Here is a 22,941-nt window from a genome sequence, read left to right on the forward strand (position 1 = left end):
AGAAGCCTGCTGAAAAAATAGAGATGTATGGCAGGAACTGTTAAGTTCCTGCCATACATAAGTTCCTGGTTGATATTATTCGGACTGAGCAAAGCCAATGGCTCTCATCTTTGTGTTATCTTTAACAGAAGATTATGCAAAAAAAAAAAAAAAATTCAACGCTGCTTCAGATTTCCTAGAAAGCTATCTCATAAACCACAAGCTGCTTGTGGCTGCAATAAAAAAAATAGTAAGACAGTGTGTGTGACTGTGTGTGTGTGTGTGCGCGCGTGTGTTTGTGTGTGTCAGTGGGTGGGTCTGTCCTGTGCGCGTGTCTGTGCGCACGCACGCGCCTCAGTAAATTAGCAGAGTGTTTATGGCCACATACATACAGTATGTACATGCGTCATGCTCTGCGCTCAGGTTCACTGAGTCCGTTTGAAAAAGCAGACAGACGCGTTGGTGTAAGAAGAAAGAAATGCCAATTAGTCGCTTTTTGAAGGTTTTCTCTTTCTAATCCAAGCTAATTTTCAAATGGCTTTCACAAGGGGGCACTTGCTGCACTTTCGAAAGGAAAGTTGGTCTCTTGGAGGCTGTTTAAAGCTGAAAATGTGCGTTATAATGGTGCATCATTGAATGAGACGTGCATCCGTTTATTTATGCAAAGAGGCTATCTCATTGTGTCCCCTGCTCTGTAATTATCACCACCAGGCAATCAAACACAAAAATGAAAGTGTACATCTCTTCTTACATCTTACCTGATATCACTGCGTTCTAATTGAACGTTTATCAGTCACATACTTGAATATTTCCAAAGAATGTATATAATTGCTTTATTTCCGCCTAAAAAAGTGTGAACAATGTGAAAAGAGCAGGTAAACTCGAGTTAGGATGCATTTACTCTGCACCTTTAACTATGTTGTTGCGCATCAAGTTTTAAGAAAGTAGCAACCTTTTAATTTTGAAATGAAACAAGTTTGCTGAAAGTTGTGTTGAGCGGCAGGCTACAAGAAAGGGGGACGGGAGTGCAGCATGTTACGTCTGGTCTATACAGAGGTAATGAAGTGAATTGCGTCAGTGGCGCATGCAGGGCAGGCTTGAAATGCGCCTGATCTGGCCAGGCGGATGAAAGTAGAGGAGCACTGTGGGGAGTGAGGAAAAAGTTCTCAACAAGGAGAGGCAGGACTACTCTTACGGAGCCCCTGCAGTCTCACTTTTTATGCCTCGGAAAGACTTTCCCTGCCATCCTTTTGCGTGTTTGCTCTGCATCGCCGCTTTTACGTTTCCGACGGCGAAATCCTACTTTTTAACTTGAGTGAAAGCACCAGGACCATGGAGCTGCTCTGCCTCGAAATGGACACCATACGAGCTCGTCCCGATCCGAACCTCCTGTGCGATGACAGAGTCCTGCAGAGCTTGTTGACCATAGAGGAGAGGTTTCTACCCCAATATTCCTATTTCAAAGGCGTCCAGAAAGATATTCAGCCGTTCATGAGGAGGATGGTCGCGACTTGGATGTTGGAGGTATACCGAAACACCGAGTGCTGACGAGCCTATTATTTCTGTGCTCGACTTTAAAGCCTCTTGATTTGTTTCATTGCTGCTTTCTTGAACGCTCTGGTCATATTTTGGACAGTAGATAAGACTAATGGCTCTCATTTCCGACGCTTATTGCTCATATTAGCCGAACGTGTCGTTGTCCGTGGGCTAATTTCTTCCCATTTTTAAAGTCCGGTCGTGAAGACAGTTTCTGAAACTTGGATCTGTGCTCTCGGTGACACCGGGGAATTTCTGTCGCATGCCTCACATGCTGTCCGCACAGGCTGCCGGTGGATTCTTTAATGTTATTATTTTAGATAGCCTGAGTATTTCCATGCACACGTATGCACTCCCAAATGCAATGCTGCCCTGCGTTGTTCTATCGCCATGTTGGTTTTTACAGGAGCGCTTGCGCTTTTAAGAGGACTTTACAGTGTCATAAACGCAATAACAGCGCTTAAAACCCATCAGCAATGACAGAGGAGGTTCTTGGGTGTCCGCTGAATATTGAAACGATCACAGAAAGCGTTGCAAACATTTTAGGTATCTGTTTTAAATGTCGGAAGGGGCGAGGGCCTTATCTGTCCTCTGGGTCTTCACCCCGTCGCGATGCCTCGCTCTGGAATTATGTTCGATTTTTGACACTTGGTCAAATATTTCTGCTCAGCGTCCACCTGCAAACAATCTTGAGCCCTCGAGCTTTATTTTCATGTAAATATTGTGAGGCTTCGACCCACTGGAGATTTTTAATTAATTTTTGAAATAAATATATCGGGTCGGCGGTGACGCACATCAGACCAACCTCTTGTTACTTGCCTTTTATTTTGACATTTTATTCATATTTATCATGCATGGATTTGGATATGAATTGTCGGGTATGATGTGAAAGGCCCCCTTGAACATTATGATGCGAAGAAAATCGGTCTAGACAATTTATTTATATTTTTAATTATTTTATGAAAATATGACGAATGAAAAAAAGTGTGTTTCCGTGTGCTGCGCTGTCGGGGTGTTTTTTGGCTCGGCTGATTGTGACTTGAATTCATTTGTTCGTGAATGAACTGCAGGAATGCGACTCTATTGACAGTATGTGTCTGACACTTATTTAATTCTTTGCAAAATTATGTATTTCGAATTAATTTATGATGTCGCAACCGATTAGGGCTGGGCGCAAATTCTTGGCCGGGCCCCAACTATGTGTGTCATTGAATTTATATGTGCTCTGTATGTGATTAGACTTTTGTTTCGTTATCTCATAAAAGTTTTATATACATTTCAAGTGCTGGAAAAATAAGTCAGGTCACTGCAGGGTGGGTTACTGATTCCAAATGTTGAACATTACTGTATTGTCTGCTCTCTCTTTATTCAGGTTTGTGAGGAGCAGAAGTGCGAGGAAGAAGTTTTTCCCTTGGCCATGAACTACTTAGACAGATTTTTAGCCGTGGTACCCACCAAAAAGTGTAACCTGCAGCTGCTGGGAGCAGTGTGCATGTTTCTTGCATCCAAATTGAAAGAGACTCGTCCATTAACCGCTGAAAAGCTTTGCATCTACACAGATAACTCCATCAGACCACAAGAGCTGCTGGTAAGCAACAGTTGGTTCAACACATTTCACAGAATTCACAGTGACACTTTTGAGGATTCATGCTGTCATCGTCAGCTGGTAAAAGCCAAAGATAGTCTCATCATATGTTAATGTCTTTTTATTTCATATTATGTTGCTTTGGGAAACCAGGGTTTTATTTCTGGCATTTAAAGGCATCATTTCCCTTAAAATTTATTCATTTTAATCATTCAGCTCAAACCATCACATTGGGGCTGTTGTCATCACTGAATCCTTCGTCCAGTCTCCACTGTGGACTGTGCCATCATCAGAGGTGCATGAAAAGTGAAAGCCTCACAGTGAATTGTTCCTCAAGGGCTCTCTTTAGTGTGCACGACCCTCTGGGCTTTACAGTGGCCACCCGCTCCATGTAATGGTCTCCATCGCCATCTAATGGCAGATATTTGCACAGAGCAACGAGGTCAGCTTGAACTCCAGCCAAAGTTCTGACTCTGTTCCTGTCAGCTAGAGAGGGAGAGACACAGAGAAATTCAAGTTTGCCTTTTACAGTTCAGCTTACATCCAAAAATAACCATGGATGCACACATTTCTGATATTATGTCACGCTGCGCTATTTCAGATTCTCACACATTTTTCAAAGCAGGAATGTAGCTTACAGTCAAAAATACATGTATAACTGATGATTCAGGACATGTAATGTGTCATTTGGAGTGCAAAAATGTCCGTCCTCTGTGTCCTATATTTGATAAGGGCTCTTTGGCCTGATAATACCAGCTGCCTTCACCAGCACAAACCAATTAATTAACTCAGTTTCGCATCAGATAAGCGTTTCCCCACTGCTCTGTGGCGCTACATAAACATTCCACAGTAAACAACACATTCCCACCCATGTTGTGAAAGAGGCCACATATTATGATTCAGACAAGGCTGATGGTTGTAGGCCTGCCTCGCTGCCTGACTGGTGGCTCTACTCGCTGAGCTGATTGCTGCAGTATATTCAAGTTCCTGCAGAGCTGCTGTTGGTTTTGTTGGGGTTCTGATCATATTCTGGAATGTATTTCTGCTTGGGAATATTGCGTCAGATTTAATTTCCCCATTCTTCGGTGAGCGTGTTGCAGTTGTAGGTTTGACAAGCAAACAGACTGTGCATTTAAAAGAAAATGTGCTGCACTGGACTCATATAAAACAGTATGTCATGCTGCATTTTTACAAGAAAACTGGGTCCGCCCTACCTTTATGTGCAGTCTGAAGACAAAGCCCTCAGTCCTTGAACTGGTTTGCAGGGGCCTCTTCTCAGTGTTTCTGTATAAGGCATTATTTTGGCTGACATGCAGATACAGGAAACAGAGATCAGCTGCTCTGTGCATGTGATCGTTTTTTTGTCCTCGTCTTTGGTAACAATTTCTTGTAAAGAGAACCGCAATTTTACAAAGAAGGTGTGACCAGAGGAAGGCAGTAGCAGAAGGAAGTGGGTGCTTGCCTGCCTGCCACTCTGTCAGCATCGAGCCTGTGTTGTAAGGTTTGTTAGTACTCAATGTAGGCTTGACTCTTGTTTGCTGGCACTGATGGAAAAGGCTTTTGAGAGCAGGTGGCAACCATGTTCAAACATTAAAGCGACCACAGTCAACAAGCCATTGCTCGTCATTATGATTTGCATATAGTTAAATAATTGAATCATTGAAAAACTGGTTACGTGTCTCCGAGCGAGTAGGGGAAGATGCCTTTCACCTTTCAATCAGAGGTGCTTTTATTTTCTCACTTCCTCCCACATGATTAACTGTGGAAATGAGCAACACGCCTGCTTGAAAAAAGCCTCTCCTCTTCTCTATACATGTCTGTGGCATCCGGGAGATCAGAAAAGATTACAAGGCTGGAAAAGGTCACTTTCACTCGCAAATTGCAGGCTGTTAGCAGGGTCGGTGGCAGCCATGTTGAATTGTCTCATGACTGAGTCCATGTGGTCTCAGGGAAAATGAAGAGCATCCATGGTCCCAGTCACAAGGCTGCAGTCCGGAACCAAACCACAAAATTTTTTCCCAAATTAGTCACCAACTCTTCCGTTAATCACCTCCTCCTTCAGGAAGTGAAAGTAACAATATACTCTAAGAGAAGAGAACACCACACCTAGTGTCCCCTCCCCCCGCCACACATACACACAAACACACACAAATGATTGGTGAAGTTCAGAGCAGTGAATTGATTCAAAGCTGTCCAAGTCGAACTCTGCGCAACATGGACATGTTTCCTGTCAGAAACATGTTGTCAGTTATTTCAAATGAGAGCCAAACTATATTTGGCACTTGATGTTGTTCAAGTCTCACATAGGCTGAAAGGTAATTTATTATCAAGTAGTATCAAGTAAGAAAATAACCACATTACCTGTCGCAACACACAATGAAGGGTTTCGATCTTTAAATGAGATAAGAAGATTAAATAATGAAACTCTGTTTAACTTTTTTACATGAAACAGATTTGTTGGTGATCCTGCTCAACAAGCGCAGCCTTCCTATCCATTTACACACACAAACACACACACACACACACACACACACACACACACACAGTAGAGCCTCTGGGAGGCCTCTTTAGGAAAGTCCCCAGATGCCAGACAGACAGACGGGGCGGGAGACAATGTTGTGAGGTCACCTGGGTTGGTGGCGCTGCTGGTGTTTCTCTGTCCCAGGCTCGGCCAAGCAGAGACTAACGTAATAACAAAAATACTTAACCTCCACACACACTGTACTAATGTATGGGGCCAGGGGCATGCAGAGGCACACTCACTCACTCTGGGCTGCAGTGGAAGTGCTGAACAGCTGCAGTAAGTGGCAGTGTTGTAGCCGAGTGATAACTGCTACAGTATGCAGAGATGTGGTCATACTCTGTGTCCCTTCATCTTTGTCATCCTGGCTCATTCTCTGTTATCTCTCTCTGCTCTCCTCTCCCTCCGTCTCACCCTCTCCAGGAATGGGAACTGGTGGTGTTGGGGAAGTTGAAGTGGAACTTGGCAGCAGTAACGCCGAACGACTTCATTGAGCACATTGTGAGGAGGCTGCCGCTGCCTGAGGACAAGCTTGCGCTCATACGCAAACATGTCCAGACCTTCATCGCCCTTTGTGCCACAGGTAAGACATAATGGGAGTTTGCGTCAGACACATTTAATCTCTTGGATTATGATGATGTTTGTCCTAATGAAGTGTGATGGTAAAGTGGAAAAACGGATCCAAAAGATGTCCATACAGCGTGCGCTGTCATCTTTTTCTTCTCTTTTTTTTTGCTCTTTGGTGTTGCAAGTGACACTGATCATGGATAAGCTGCCAAGTCAAACCCAGCGATAATGACTTGCATCAACATACTTTCTCATGTTACAAAATATCTTTATCTGCACATTCTTCTTTCAGCTGCGTATCAAAGCCCTCTTCTCTCAATAACATGCGGCAACAACTCTGTTCAGGGGTGTGCTGTGGGCCAGTCATGGCCCGCTGTAACTGAAGTGAGATGCATTACCTCCGGTGGGAAAATATTCTGCCTAAGAAAAGCATGTGTCATGGAAGACATTTCAGCGTTAGGGCTCACGTCCTTCATTTGTCTTCTCCCGGGCTGGTATGTGGTCATGTTTTAGAGGCGTATCAGTGGCTTCCAGAGCATCCAGTAACACTTCAAAGCAGACTCGGCCTGGTTGAGGGGCATTCCCATGTCGCATAGGGTCGAGAAGGGGAATGGACAGGGGTGGAGGCAGGCAGGCCATTGTCTCTTGGCTCTTGAGGTGAATTGTTCCCTAGAGATCAAACATCGAGCGAGTCACGGGAGGGACAGGGAGCCTTTAACATGATCTGAAGAGACGGCGAGGTCGAGCTGGAGAAGATGCAGGAGGGAACGGGGGAGTTAGGGAAAGCCAGAGGAGTGTATTGTTTTTGCACTGCCAATTCTAAGGCATGTCTTGTTTTCATATCTCTTTCCCCTGCCGCCTTCCTTCCCTCTTTCTCCCCCCCTAACTTCTCACGCCTCCCCACCCTACAGCTGGAGGACATGATAGCTTTCCCATGTTGAGATCCTCTATAGGGCAGGTTTCTCCTGTTTGCGTCTCCACATTCAAATCTACGAACAAGGTGGGGGCAGTGGTAGGAAGCTAGCCTTTTCACAAGTTTTTACATGCTTGAAGATTTGTCTTGACAAAAATGCAGAAAATGACACATTTCACCCACAACAGGGCTGCTTGACACTCCTTTCTTTCTCACTTTGTGGGTGACCCCCACCACCACCGGCAGCTTCCTTTTCTGCAGGCCTCAAACAGGAATGCCAGCTTCACCCCCCATGGGAAACTCCTTGTGCTGACATAATTCTGTATGTGTGTGTGTGTGTGTGTGTGTGTGTGTGTGTGTGTGTGTGTGTGTAGTCAGATGAATAGTTACGAGGGAGGTGACGGGTATTTAGAACGTACAGTGATGGAACCCCCTGCACTGATGTGCGATGGATATGATTGGATGAGACAAGTTTGCAGCAAAAGTTCATGTTTGCAAAGTTTTGAAGAAGAAATGCCTGTTTTCTCTCTCTCTCTCTCCCTTTCCTTCTCTCTCTCTTACTATCTATTCCCCTCTTCCTCTCCTTGTCTCACCCCACATCTCTCACCCCTTATTTTGTGCCAGCGGACTAATGTGTGGAATGACAGCGTGTCAGTGATCGGACCTATTCCCAAAGCAACGTTGTGAAAGACTCAGCATGCACTTTGTCCTTAATTGCTTCAATGAGGCAGTGGAAATAAATTTACGAGCCTCCTGGAGTCGTCCTCCTGACATTGTGTTTTAGGAGAGAGACTTTCTGGAGATTGCTCTGGATTAGCAACAGGCCATTTATCTGTGTATGTTCTCCTCAGACTTGTATCCAGGCAAACAGAGAGTGAGGGTGAAACAGAGAAAGAGAGAGCGCGGGTGAGTCAACAATTTGGTGCATCTGAGGATCTCTGGGAATTCGAAACCCCATTTGCGGAACGTTCCCAGCCGTAAATCTTTGAGTTATCTGGTGAGAATCCTCCTTGAGACATCCTCTGAGCGGAGCTGAGAAGGTAAAGACACAGCAGAAGGAGGAGATCTCTCAGGAGGATTTACATTTGCAAGACAGTTGACAACGGGTCACCTGTGGCCTTCCTATTTCATACAGTCTCATTCAGCCCACCTCCCACCACCGCTGCCCCCATACTGAAAAAGAAAACATGCATGAAACCACGGCTCTCTGTTTTCAAGGGAACAAGAGAGAGAAGAGGAGAAGTGGAGAATAAGGCCTCTCATTCCTAATGGCTCCTCTCTTTTGATGAAACAGTTCCGTTCGGGCCACTCGGTGGGATTTTGTCAGGTGGCGCAGGCTGGCTCTGTATTAATTAATAACATTGGCTGGTCCTTTCAGGACTATGCAAATGGCTCGGGAGCTCAGCTAGAGGCTGGGAGAAAGGAGACAAAAGGCTTGGCCCTTACATTTCATATGCAGAGCCATGCAAGGGTCAGCGCTGCGGGGCCACTTGATAGGAAACACCACCGTTTCCCTCAGGCAGGCCGCCGGATAATAGCCCAGAAACAAGCTCATTAAGGGAGATTATGAACCTCCATTCCTACACACAGACACCGAGCACTCCAAGCTTCCTCTTCTATTCTTATTCAATTGAGGTAAAGTGGGAGAATGGACGGGGTGCATGGGGCAGACAGATGCATCCCCAACCTGTCTGCTGCAGTTATTGAGCTCCCTCTTCTTGCCATATTGGCAGGCCATTATGGTCTATTTTTTTTAGACCGACTCCAATAGCCCCCTCTGTAATGGTATGGATGGAATGGTGACAATAGTCAAAGAAGTGGATCAAAAGAAAATTCTGGATCCGGGCCAACAGCGCTGTCGAAGAGAGAGTCAATCATGTCCTGGAGGACACAATGACGATTTTGCTACAAGTCGGGATGTAAATATCAAGTGATTTAAGTAACTGAGTACTCACTTTTCTATCTCAGGATAGTATTTGATTACTTTTTTCTAATGTGCGGAATTGTCTTTGGACTGTGTGAACTAACTTGATGATTAACTGGTTAGTTTCTCCAAGACAAACTAATGATTCACCAGATAACAGACATGACAGAAGTCAAACTTTGCCTCATGGGCTCACTTTTCATATGAAATAGGTTATTTGCCATTTTGTAGCTGAACTTTATTAGTATTTACCAATGGAGTGTATATAAGCCCTGCACGTTTTACTCACAGCTCACAGCTTTTACTCAAGCTTATATATAGTTCCTCACTTTTATTTGAATGAATGAAGATATGCACAGAGGATCAGTAAAACTATCCAAAGCTGACACATTTAGATTATGTCTGTTCAGATTATTCTGAATCCTGCACCGGCCTCCAAGCTGTGTGCCTCAAATGGAGGCTTTTTGTCCATACAGGAAGGGAGGAACTATCTGCACACGTGCCCTTTTTATGCAACACTCAAATATTTTTAAATGATTCATAAGTTCTCTTTTCATCTGAGCTGTTACGTCTCACTGCTCCAGAGGCAGGAATGTTCTCGGTAGCTTCCTCTCCAAGTGGCGGCTGCGTGGAGAATCCCCTCCAGGCTCAGCTCCGCATTCTAGAGATGAGTGATTCATCTCAGATGTGGTCAATGAAATGGTCTTTGCTGGTGTTTGTTTACATAAAACCCCCTTCATGTTCGATGATTCAGAACCCCAACAAATTAGCCACCTTCCCCAGCAAATTATCTTCACTCCACAAGCTCCACCGACGCGAGGAGTCATGTCCGGTCCAGCTGCAACATCAACACGTGAAGCTGGAAGAAGCTTCCTGACAGTATGTGCCCAGAAATGTGACACACAGATTGAGTCATCGAGTGGCATGTCCTGAGTTCCCCCCTTCACCTCGCTGTTGTAATCAGCACCACACTATAAATACTGAGGCCAGCTGAGTCACACCAAACACAAAGGCACAGATTTTTGCTTTGGATGCTGCCATTTCCCCCCAAAGAGGTGTAGAAATCAAAATGTTTTTAAGCTTACATTTTTACCGTGGAGGTCACATTAACCACAAAGACTAATATTTGTGATTTGAAGTAAAGTAAATATTGGTGGAAGCTACTTTGACCTGAACATTTTTATCATGACACCAGGGTTTAATTACTTCTGCCAAGCTTCTAATTTTGTCCAAATCATATTAGCTACACAGAGAGAGAGAGAGAGAGAGAGAGAGAGAGAGATACTGCTACCAGGTACAAATACAGTTACTAATTTGTGCTCTTCCATTGTTGAGAAAAGTGAACTCTCCTGCATCTCACCTTTTGACCTGATCCACATCTGTACGTTCCTCACCGCTTACCTTACTGCCGCTACGCCTCGAGGCTGCAGCTGTAAGTGTGGAGATGATGGTGCAAGACAGAGGAGAGCTGTCACAGGATGCTACAATTAAGGAGGAATTCTGTTTTCTGGCAAACAAGTTGAAATCACAGTTTGAGCGGGTTGTGTGACTCAGACTCTCCCAAGTTCTGTTTTCTGTTTGTCTCCAGAGTGACAGCCTGGAACGAGTGCTAATGGAATATTGACAGATGACAGTATCAAGTAATCATTTTTTAATCAGTGATTTCTCCCCTTGTTGCATGTGGAAGAACTCCTGAAGCCCGGCTGGGAAGTTGTTGTTGTTTACGTGTCTCACAGAGCTACGCTAGGTGTGCCGTCTGAGTAGCTCTCTGCAGACCTTGTTTTGACTACCAGGCTGTGTTGCATTAGTGGTGAAGCACACTGTCATGCCAATCCCAAAATGATGTTTGTTTTCGGCCTTAATCAGTCAACAGGCCCCGGGTCCACGTAATGCTGCTGCTTTAATAAACAAGGTCAATAAGCGCTACATGTATAGAACACAAGACCCTGATTTATAGCACTGGAAAGAGAGGAGAGGGTGGAAAGTCGAGTTTTGGGCCTTTTTTTCTCTCTTCTTTTGGCTGTTGTTCAACTTTCCAACTTTAATTAATTTACAAGTTTAATGTGCATACTGTGCATTGCAGCCACCCAGGAGGAGTGGGCCATGTAGGGCAGAAGAGTGTGTGACCAGAGGTCTGAGGATGAAGTTTCAGGGGGTAGGGATACGGAGGAATGGAGATGAGGGGCCACAAGGAGGAGAAAGGGCCATTGAAGGGGATGAGAGGCGTGTAGGCCAGGCCAGCCAGCCGCTGCTCACAGGGAGCTTTCCATCGCAGGCGTCCCCACTCAGCTACATACACTGTTTATCCTCAACATGAATATCAATGAGGGCTTCCTAAAATACAGCCATTCTTCCCCCCACATGCAGCAGCCACCATGCCGGAGTGTCAGCCCGCATCGGCTGCACGCGCGCGTCCTTGTTCTGCTACAGACCTGTCTTGTCTTGAGTGCGAAAAATCAGCTTGCTGCCCACTGCCCGCCACTCAGCTCTCACACAAACCTACATCTGTGCTATGTGTGTGTGTGTGTGTGTGTGTGTTTGTGTGCGCGCTCACATAAAGCATGCAGGCATCAGTGCATTGTTTCTTGCCTGTGTCTCTTAGGTGTCTGCCTCCTTGCCTGTCAGTCTGTGCTCACTACACACGTACAGTAAATGCCTTTGTCCTCTTACCCCTCTATAGAAAGTTGTGCTCTTACAGCAGTGATGTAATGCCGAGGGGCTTTGTGCGCTCTTTCCTCTTGGCTCGAGGTATCCTTTAATAAATCGCCCCTTGGCAGAGGCCCAGCGGCTAACACAGGGGTGTATAATAAGTTCATTTATTTGTCAACGCTGAGCCCACAAGATGAGAAAGCGTCTGGCTGTGCATGTTAAAAAGGCAGTGAGGGGCTGCCTTTACAGCTATCAAAGGGCCCACCTCTTTGATTCCAGATTAAAAAAAAAGAAGGAAGAAAAATCTCCTTCAGAGCCATCGCGCGCAGTTTGCTTTGCAATTCAATATGGCAATATGTTAATGTGCATGCTGTTTCTATGCCCCCACTGCCCACTCCTCTAGCCCATAGGTGGCCCAGGAACAGAGGCATACTTGTGGGGTGGGGGGTTGGATGGGAGGCAGGAGGTGAGGGTCGCTGGAGGGCGACTCTTTTCTTCTTCCAAAACCTCACAAGAGTCTGGACACAAGCTTGAGAGTGATGTGCATCGGAGTTGTCTACCCCCTCTCCTCTCCCACCAAGCCCACAAACTTCCCCTTCTTTTCTCCTTGTAGCCTTGTCGTCATACCGTTCATCCCTCCTTCTTCATCGTCCTCCCCCTGTCGACCGCCTGTCCCCCTGTCCAGCCGCACTCTTTGTCCGGCCCGTCTCGCTGAATTGGTATCAGCGGAGAGGGGATGGATGCTGTGTCTCTCAATTGGGTGAAATGAGGTGATGACTCTGGACAATGGAGTCACACTCTTCTGCCTTCCCTCTCGCAGGCCCGCCACTCTATTAATATGCTAAAAGATAGGAGGGCCGCCAATGCAAACCACTGCCTGTTGTAGCAACAAAGACTGGGGCATGTGTGCCTTTCACTGGCCCCGTCTAAGCAGGCCATGTGTTGTCCAAAAAGAAAGGTAGAAGTTGAGCAAGACATAAAGATAGAATAGAGAAAGGAGCGAGTGTGTGTGTGTGTGTTGGTGAAGAGAAAATCTCCCCCCGTCTATCTGTCTCTCTCTCTCTCTCTCTCTCTCTCTCTCTCTCTCTCTTTCCCTGTATGCCAGTTGCCTTGCCTTTTCGGGCTTCTGGCCCGTTCACAAGCTGTCTCATTTGCATTATGAATGACAGTGAGGGGAGCTAACAAGGTTATTGGTCTTTGAGACGCACGCCTGTGACCACACGTGGAAAAAGGACCTACAGCAGTGAGCATTGGCAGAGGCACTGAGCCTCTTTATTCCTCCCTTTCCAAGCGCTATGGGGCTTTTTTCAGCAAGCACACGATTTACTCAGGAGATGGAAGAAAAGGGGCTGGGCTGGGGAAAGGGGGACTGGGGTGGGGAGTGGGTGAGGGTGGTTGCTTTTCTGCTCCTTTACAAGCCAAGTGAACCCTCATTATCCAGGCCCCTGGTCATTAGTGAGCACTATGTTCAGACCCGGTGCAATAGAAGGATTATTTATTAGCTGACTGCTAGATTACCAAATCATATTGTCCCTGGTAGGGACGTATCTGTGCCCTGTTTGTGGAGCGTATGAATTGAAAAGTGCACAGTTTTGTTTTTTTATCCAGTGATACAGATTTTAGCTCCTCACAAAACACAACAAGAAATACTCGGCCTTAATATTTGCAAGCCACTAGCACTGAAGACACATTAAACTCAATTTGTATTTCCTCCTCCACCAGATTTCAGATTCGCCATGTACCCTCCCTCCATGATTGCCACAGGAAGTGTGGGGGCAGCGATCTGCGGCCTACAGCTGGATTCAGCTGACCAGTCACAGTGGGGCGACAGTCTGACAGACCTGCTGGCCAAAATCACAAACACAGAAGTGGTGAGTTTGTTTTGTCGTCCTCTGTCACATTCAGAACACTTGTTGCAGCTTATTTGGGCTGCAGGCATACATTTTACATTTTTGTCTAAAACAACTTCAAAAAACACAGCATTCCAGTGTGGTCTTGTCAGTCATGGTTTAGCTAAGAGCTTGATGCTTGCGTGTGGAAACTTTTGGGGGGGGGGGTGTTTCTGAGTAAGATTAGGAGGAAATGTTAGTATCTCTGCTGACATCAGGTAGGTGTTGTCTGGCTGAGTCAGCTGCTACTGCTGCTGGAAGCGTTTCATGTCCTCAGTCAGTTTACATCTCCAGTGAAATACCAATGAACTCATCTTATTACCACTGAAACTCTCTGTTTTACAGTCTGTTAGTGGTATTAAGAAAATTCAGGGGTTTTTTTACCAGACTTGCTGCTTCTCTGAGGGAAAATATTCCTGTTATTTATATCATAAGTTAAGAAATGCCACGTGTTTGTCGAGGTTCTGTGTTTGCGACAGACACAAGTTGAAATGTTGAAATGTCACACTTAGGTTAGCTGCGATTCAGCTTTCCACAAACTGGTTTCTGGGGGATTTTACTGCCAAAATAAAAAGACTGATCATATTAAGATCTAAAATGTCTTCATTCAAGGATATCTTGAACTGCATCAGTTTATATTTAGTCTCCTCTGTCATACAATTGACTGGCCTGAAAGGTAGCATGCGGCAGGTTTTCCTCGCCATCAGTCCAGTCAGGCTGCTCAGGGCCCCCTCCTATAAAGAATCCTCTAAATTGAGCCCGATTGAGAGCATATACAGTATGTTCTGTCACTGACAGGAATTCTGGCCGGGCCGTTGTGTGGCTGTCTGGGTACAGTGAACGTTGCGGTGGTGGGTGAGTTGAGTCCAAACACAGGCAGGGCCTCTACTGACTCTGAGATGTCTGGCTTTCATCACACAGATGGGAGAGGGCTTCAGCTCGCTATAGCTGGCTGTAAGGGTGTGTAGGTGGACAAAACAGCAAGGGGATAAGGAGAGGGAGACTGTGAGGTTAGAAGTTAATTTCTAAGTTTTTCTTTTTGAAGAAATTAGTCTTGTGCATTTGACCCGTCCTCACCATTCAGGAGCAGTGGGCAGCCACAGCGCAGCGCCCAGGGACCAGCTCCAGCTCTGAGGCCGCTGCATTGGCAGGAGCGCTCCTATTACCAAACATGAGCGGCAGGGGTTTTAGTTAGTCATAGCAGATTTCATTTAAACATGAAAATTCAGAGTTCATGTGTGCTCACTACGGGGGGAGCAGATCAAAGGGCATGACTCGGATCCCGAGCGTCAGCCCTGGTATGTAAAATTCTGTCCCAAAAAGAGCCAAAGTAGGAGGAGGAGTGGAAGAAAGCTGTTGAAGTGTGAAAAGGACACTGGGGGGGGGGGTTGTGCCTCCCTCGCGACAATCGGCCCTGTCTCGTCTTCTCCTATGGTCCATAATGCATCGCTGCTGGAAAGCATGGCTCCCTCTGGTGCAAGCCGTGTGAAGTCTCGCTCGGCAGCTGAGGAAAAACAAATAGCTGACCTCAGCAGCACAGGGCCTCAGTGTGTTTAGGCTGCAAGGTCTTAGACTTGGGGGAATTAAGTCGCTCTGTGTCTCTGATCAACTCTTCACATTCCAGGATTCAGACAAGCCATGGCTCACAGTAAACACAGGGGGCAAAGCAGAGGGCACCCTTCCTAATTCAACACATATAAGAGGCTTTAGTATAAACTGCTAAGAAGCAGCCAAAACTAAACACATAGAGTTTACTTTAGGTTTAGAAAGTTATTTAAGAACTTACATCAGACTTGTGCTCCACTTGTGATAAAACATAAAAAACACAGCCTTGTGACAGATTCCCAGGAAGTTGTCAGCATTAATAAGTGGCGTCAGTGCTATTTATGCTGTTGGTCACCGTTCCAGCATTTAGGCTGTCACACACAAAAAAGAGGAAACGGTGATCATTGACCATGCCGAATTTGAACACTTACCCTCCAAAAGCTGAATCACTTTATACATCAGTTCAACACCCAAGGCCCGCCTTTACCTCAATCTCGACTACAGTCATCAGGGTGGTGGTATGAACCCAAGTCTAAATGTGTACACATAACATACTGTCTTTGGTTTTGGCTAGCAGCGTAGAGGCTCGGCGAGATGGCAGAGCAGAGTCCTGTAGCCAGCCGGCCAAAGAGCCAGGCAAAATATGAAGGCAAAGCAAGTTTCACCAACCTCTGCAGCTGCTGCTGCCAACAGCATCATGGCCAACGCCACCCCCCTGGCACCCTGCTGGCATCTGTGGTATCCAGAAGCTGTGGTTTTCCAGTGGAAATGTGATAGGGCCAAGTCACCGTCTTGGGCCGGTGGAAGAATGTGTGTAGCCTCACAGGCACCTGGTGTGGCCAAGAGGGGGCTCCCTGTTAGGGACAGCAGACGGTGCCATGTGCCTGACAGCCAGGTCACAGTTTGAGGAGAGAAAGTCGGATTTTGTGAGAATGCGTTGAGTTGTCCCTCCCCTGAACTGCGCAGGTTATCTGTGGTGATGGTAAGAAAGCAGGAATACAATGCAGTTTGGCGTATAGTAATAGTTAGTAAATGAGTGTGTAGAGCTTCCCTTAAGTCTTGAATGATTAAAACAGGAAATAGAGGTTAGAGAAGTGCAAGGATTAAAGACCACCACTTCCTACATTTGATCATTTTGACACTCATTTTCTCTCAGTCTGTCATTCATCTTTTTTTTCGGTCAGGGTCAACCACTAAGACACCGGAAACACATTTTCCCATTTCTCCCCGTCTTCCTGTTTTCATTCCTCTTTTTTAATCACTGTGGCTAACTAACACTGAGACGGTCTCATAGGTTGCTTGATGGAGGGATGTGAAATTGAAATGGGACTTTTATTGGGTGGAAAGTCAGCAGTAATTTGCTGGAGCCAAAACGCTTGCAACAAAGATGCATTTATTAGCAAAGATTATCTCTATTAACACAGCCTGTGGTGTCACCACTTGTGGTGTTTCGGCATGCAGGCTAAAGAAAGAGAAAGGTCACATTTTCTATTGTAACTTGTGGAAATTCGAGTCATGTGATGACTCCTTATTTCCAGTGTCAGCCGCCGGATATTTTGTCTTAGCATTCCCTGAGATCCATAGTGTGTGTCTGCCTGTGTGTTTGTTTCAGTTGTCTGACCACCAAGTCCTCCCAGAGTAGCTCACACTGTCTTGTGCGGTACAGTCAGCAGTTAAAACACATTCCACGGCTTCACACATTTCTTCCTCTTGGTTTTGTCTGTCTGCACGACTTCCCCCCTACAGCCAGTGTCACAAAGGCCGCCCAGGGGATGTGCATGCCTGGATTTCTCAGAGAGACAGATTGCTACAGTATGATGTACGTTTGGGGTAGGACAGATGGAGGGCCGTAACGACAAGGGAGGATCTGAGGTGGTTATGTGTTTTCCGGGTTGAGGCTACAAAATAAGATGCTTCAGTGTAGTACTACCACCCATGGCCAACTTATTCAGTGCTGTTGCCCCCCTCAGTATCCAAGTACCTAGAGCTTCCCTGAAAACAGTATTGGTGTTTCCAGTAGTCACACATTGAAGTCATTAAAGTTTCTTGAATAAAGCCCATGGGGCTTGGCATGGGATCTGAACTGCTGCTCTAAAGACCAGCAGAGACGGGGGGAGCGTGTCTTTTAAGAAGCGAAGGCGTGCATTCTTGCGGTAAGACGCAGGCAGTTCCTTTACATGTTTGTTGCTTCTCTTAATTTTCTCACAGGAATTGAGATTTTATGACCAATGGGGCACATGTTGGTGGGAAGATTTTGCGTTTGTGTGTGTGCACACGTCCATGCTAGCGGCCAGCCTCTGGAGGAGATTAAGGGACAGACGCTGGTCGGGTTTCCTCCACGTCAGACCCATTGCCGGGGGAAACACTCTCCCAGAGGCACCCAGCCCAGATCACTCCGACCTCATTAACATTGAATCCTTTTTCATGGATTGTGATCCAAAAAACTCTCTCGAGTTAATCATCGGTAGATGCGCTTTTGAGACCTCAAAATAAAAGAGATGTCAGTGCAGGAATTACTTCATGTAGACTTCAGATATCAGTAAACCCCTCGCGGCTGAGTCATTTTGTCAGTGGTCATGTACTGTAATAGATTTCTTCTTCTTTTAAAGAAATTCCACTTGTAAAGAAATCCTCCATAACATTGTCCACATGTACAGAATTTCAACAAATTGCCTGTTTTCAAAGTTGCGTTAAAAGTCAAAAACTTGTGTAGTTTCCCCTTGACAACACAGCACATGTGTCACGCTGTAATATGTCATGCTGTTTGACCTTTGACACTGTGACCTTTTGTCACTCAACTGTTCGCTGCTCCCGAAGAGCAATTCCGATGCAAGTGAGGTCTCTGTTCTCATTTCATCAAGGCCCAGCGGCACCAGAGGCTATAACACAGGCTCAAACTGTGGCCCATCAGGTTTGAATTAGCTGTAAATTTCTGAAGAATGTTTCCGCACTCCACAAGCGGTACACTTTCACCCATCCCTCTGGCCATGGGGCGCTCTGTCATGTTTCCCACAACCGGCTGGTGCTTTCAGGCAGGGGGGTTATGCGATTGTGCGCGTGTGCAGAGCTGAAAGCGGCCGGCTCAGCTTCAGCTGTGTTACCGTGTCTCACCACCAGAGAGCAGTGCTAACTCCTGATCGGCTCAGACAGGAACTTTCCTATCAGACTGTTGTGTTGCAGCGGTCTGCTCTTACTTCTGAACATCTTTCATTATTGTCATCGCTGTTCCTCACTCAGAAACAGTTTGACCTTTCTCTGACACTCTTGGTAACAACTCGTTTAGCACTTGTCTGCCTCTACCCTCCCCCACATCTCCCCCTACCCGATGACTTGCTCTCTGTTCGTGCGCTGTCCCCTCTGTCAACCCTCCATCAGGGATATGAAGGCTCAGTGCCGTTGAGAGGCTCCTCTCCCAGGTGGATTCTCAGATTGCCGTGGCGGCCTTTGATGGTGAAAGGCGAGCCAGCCAGGTCTCAGATGGATCCCCTGCAGGCGGGCAGGCACACAGACTGGCTCTCGTTAGAAAAGCACCACCTTTGTGTTCCCACAGGAGGTGGATATAATTAACATAGCTTTAGTACTACCTGTGTTTTCAGCCGCCGTTGTCAAGGCCACTTCTGTTTGGGTTTGTGTGTGTTGGGGAATGGGCGGTGGGATAGGTGGGTGGTTGAATGGGGGAGGTGTGCGTGCACGGTGTGCGTGTGGTAATGCATACATGTGCACATGAGCACTGCAGGGGTGGTGTTCAGTGAACAGCCCTGGTGGGCTGATGTAATGTTTGGGTCTGATCCGTCTCTGTGCTCAGCCATGGCAGTAGTTGGAGCTGCTAGAAAGGCGATGGTCATGCTAACCCCCTGGCCTACGCTGCCCAGGGGCACCTCTGCTGCCACACCAGTCATGCATTGACGAAAGTTTTCAGATTTCTCTTGTGATGATAGTTGCAATAACCTATTTGCCCACCAAGTGAGCATGCTACTGCAGTATATCTTTTGATTCAGACTCCACTTCTTGATGAAAGGCAACCCTGTAGCTGCATTACAAATAAGTAACTGTTGGACTCAAATGTGGAAAAATGAGAATATGAGAATATGTCTGAGAAAATGAACATAAAGACATGTGTTTACCTTACCTTCTTGTAAAAACCTAAACCTCAAGTTAGGCTTTTAAATCAAGCATTCAACAAAGTTCAGCTGACTTGATTTGGAAACGAGAGTGCGGATGTATTTTTACAGCTTGTCCTCTCCTCTCTGGTTACAGGATGTTCTCAAAGAGTGCCAGGAGCAGATTGAGCGCGTGTTGGTGAGCAGCCTGCGCGAGGGGCGACAGCAGCAGCAGCAGCAGCAGCAGACACAGAGGGGCCCCAGCGGGAAAGGCCTGGATGAGCTGGATCAATCCTCCACCCCGACAGACGTCCGCGATGTCAACTTGTGAACCGCCAGAGGGCACCATTGCACAGGATTTACAAAAAAAAAGCATCATGAAAAAAAACCCTCAAGTTTCTTAAAAGCAGAAAAAAAAGAACAAAAGAACAAAAAATGTTAAAAACACAAGCCCTTCAAAAGAAAAAGAACAATGCTTGCTAGTTTTTTTTGTAGATTTTCTGTTCTTCAAGTCAAAAACATCTGCCCACAAAATAGATTTTCTATGATGTTCTAGTCTAAAAACAACAAATTTGATATAATGAAGCTCTGTGGTGCCTTGGATATACAGAAGGGAAGCCAATCATTACTTGCATTCTGCCTCTGATTGTGTAGTATGATCTTTAAGTTAATTTTAACCGTAGTTGATAATGAGGCTGTTCTGGTAGAAATTGTGGAAACCATTCAGAAACTTGCTTATGTGGGATCACAGTGGGGCTTCAGTTTTTATTCCTCTGTTTTGTTCTATATGAGTATTATCACTATTACATTTGTGGCTGATGTAAGAGAGGAAACGTGTTCAAGCTCCTCGACCGTCACCAGGTCCACGTGTGTGTCGAGGGGGAGGCAGACGGAGGAAGCCCTGAGAACATTATGCTAAAAGTTGATGGGTCCGAATTCCAGGGAAGAGATGGGATGATAATAATTATTAGTAGTATTAGTAATTATTATTCTTATTAATATTATTATTGGACATATTTTGGAACTGAGTAGTAGAGATCAATAAGCTCCTTTTGTCAGGCTGCTTTGTGTGTGTCAGTTTGTGGGTGCTGTGTGTTTGTACGTGAGTATGCCAGTTTGCGCGTGTGTGTGCGTGTGTGTGTGTGTGTGTGCGTGCGTGCTGTGAATGCTACATGTGATCCTGCATCTATATTAGCAGTGTGCATTCTATGGCGTGAGGCACTTGAGCAAAGTCGTAGACTTTGACGCTCTATGTTAAAAGACTATGGAGCAAGCCAAGGCTACACATACAGTACTTTGTCCATCAGTATAACAGGGCATCTATGCTATATCACTGCCTCCATGCATTAATAATGTATCATGGCTCATTGTTGGCCAACAATAAACTCATGTGCATGGATATGAGTGAGACGGAAACAGATTCATCGATGGAGGATATGGGCGAAGGGACTTTCACTTAGAGCCCTGATCTTTTTAAGAGCATTTTTCCTGAGGTGTTACACCTCGTGTGAGGTGTGTATTATTGCCATTCTGTTAACGAAATATTGCAGATACTTCACTCTTTTTCACATTGTTACGATGTGGTGTTTCCTCAGTTGTGAGAGGGTGCTTTGAGTTTGGGCAGAGTAGCGACCTCTCACACGTGGAAACAGGTGAGAACGATGTCTTGACGAAAGTAAGGCTATGCTTTTTAAAGTGTGGAGGACATTAGACTCCTCTGTGTTCATTAGCAGGGAGGGAACAGGGTGTGGCGGAGACAGAACGAGACAGAATACAGGGACCGTTTGATACTAAGAAGTCACTGTGGAACTGTGGAAGGCACCTGAGTGCACAGCGCAGGATGGGGGGACAGGCAGGATTTCTGTGGTGCAGGAGCATGCTGCTGTGTAGGAGATGGGGAGGATTTTACAGCCAGTGGCTGGAAGATGATGACCAGCAAAAGACGCCCAAGGGCCTCATGACAAAATTTTGTTGTCTGCATATTTGGATGGAATCAACAATAATTTCTCGAAACGGATGTCTACAATGACACAGCTCAGTGAGCAAAAATGTCCTGGGTTTCCATTTTCATGGAAAATAAATGAGGAACTAAGAAACTAGGACTGTACAGTGCCAGATCGCATGAGCTTGAACTGTCTTTTTGAGGGGGGTTGGGGTGGGTTGGGGGATACGATGATATACTGTCAATGCATCTGGAGTCCCACATAGGGTTGTTTTCAGCTCCCCTATATGATTTCAATGGCAAAGCACTTTGAGGACATGCTCCCCAGGAGAATCATAAAATGAATTGGGTGGTGATTGGAGGTGAATGGATGTTTTCTTATTTCCTTGTTAGCCTTTTCTTTGGTTTACTTTGTAGGGCTGGTTTCCCAATCAGACATACCCTTGTCAAGCAAGAGTCAAATTAAAAGGGCTTTTTACAACTTAAAACGAGAGGACATTCCGATCAAAACGACATTCCTATTCAAGCAGTTGATGGGGAGTGTGACTGTTTCAGAGAATTTGAGCAAATAGAAAACGCCAATATGAATTGAAAAATGCCTACACGCAGAGTTCACTGATCCATGGGTTCTGTTTGATTTTCTTTTATATTGTCAAGAAATATTTGTTTTTACTTGAATCTTTTTTCATATTTATCTGCATCACAGCCACAGATAGTCACACGGGGTAGCGATGGGCTACGAGAAAAGGTGGTCGTAACATCCAATATTTGCACATGTTCTTCAGAGGGCAGTGAGGTTTGCATTTATGAGACAGAGCAGAGCCTTTGTTCAAACCACCTGAACTGATGTGTGTTGCAGTGGTTGGTCAGTTTTCTATGGTGCTGGCTTGTGTAGTTCAGGCCGATTGTCTGTCACTGAACACATCTGTCCCCTGTGAGCTTTGCTGCTTCAAATCATTGGCAAGGGGGTTCATCAGCCAGACAGACATCAGCACAAGAGACAGATGACTTTTTTTTTGTTTTGTTTTGTTTTAATGGGACACGTGGCTTTGCCACAGCAAGGTGTCTTTGACTTAATGCTTGAGTTTTTTCATGACGGTATGTGACTTTGCCGTGTGTATGTTCGTCAGACTGAAGAAAAATGTGGGGATCCAATGTTTTAGTGATGTTTTTCAGTGAAACTGGGCAATTTAATGACACATTTGCCAAAACATCCCCTTTAGAATATTTGATTTGGCCCCTTCATTTTGCCTCGGTTTTCCTGATGTAAGCTCTCTCCTAAACTTCATGGTTGTGATTTTCTTTCCTGCAATTTATTGTTGCATGTGTTATATATTGAGACCACCTTTTCAATTTGTGTTTGATATATTTTATGGGGTGACCAGACCCGCAAAAGGGTTTTTCTAAGATTTAGAGATACTGTATTCCAAAGTGAAGAGGACAGAGGAGGAGGTGTGAAGACGTCAAGAAAAAGTGTCAATATTTTTATTGAGTTATTGTTGTCTTTTTGCGCTGCTAAAAGCTATGAATTTGTTTCATTTATACAAAAAATAACATTACCTAGTTGTGATGTGTCACTTGAGTGTGCTGCTATTTTATAAACATTTGTATTATAATATAATTATTTTACTGCTTAAGAGATACATTCAGAAAAACGAAGTAGATGGTGATAGAAGAACATGAAATGAGTATTCGACTGGAAATGTTCTTTGTACAGTTTGACAGTTTGCTTAGATAGCATGTCTCCTTTCCCCCTTTTTTTTATCTATTTTACTGTCCTTCCTCAGTCAC

General features: G+C 45.4%; 1 protein-coding gene across 1 annotated transcript; it reads left to right on the forward strand.

The window, feature by feature from the left end:
• The first annotated feature begins 216 nt into the window (after positions 1 to 216).
• ccnd2a (cyclin D2, a) lies at positions 217 to 21,350 on the forward strand. The gene is made up of 5 exons (XM_041939211.1): positions 217 to 1,503; positions 2,888 to 3,103; positions 6,045 to 6,204; positions 13,397 to 13,545; positions 19,366 to 21,350. Exons 1-5 carry the CDS (start codon positions 1,312 to 1,314, stop codon positions 19,537 to 19,539), a joined length of 891 nt encoding a protein of 296 aa, XP_041795145.1. The 5' UTR covers positions 217 to 1,311; the 3' UTR covers positions 19,540 to 21,350.
• Positions 21,351 to 22,941: the final 1,591 nt, after the last annotated feature.

The sequence above is a fragment of the Chelmon rostratus genome, chromosome 6 (genome assembly GCF_017976325.1).
Source record: "Chelmon rostratus isolate fCheRos1 chromosome 6, fCheRos1.pri, whole genome shotgun sequence".
In the NCBI taxonomy this organism is placed as follows: Eukaryota; Metazoa; Chordata; class Actinopteri; order Chaetodontiformes; family Chaetodontidae; genus Chelmon; species Chelmon rostratus.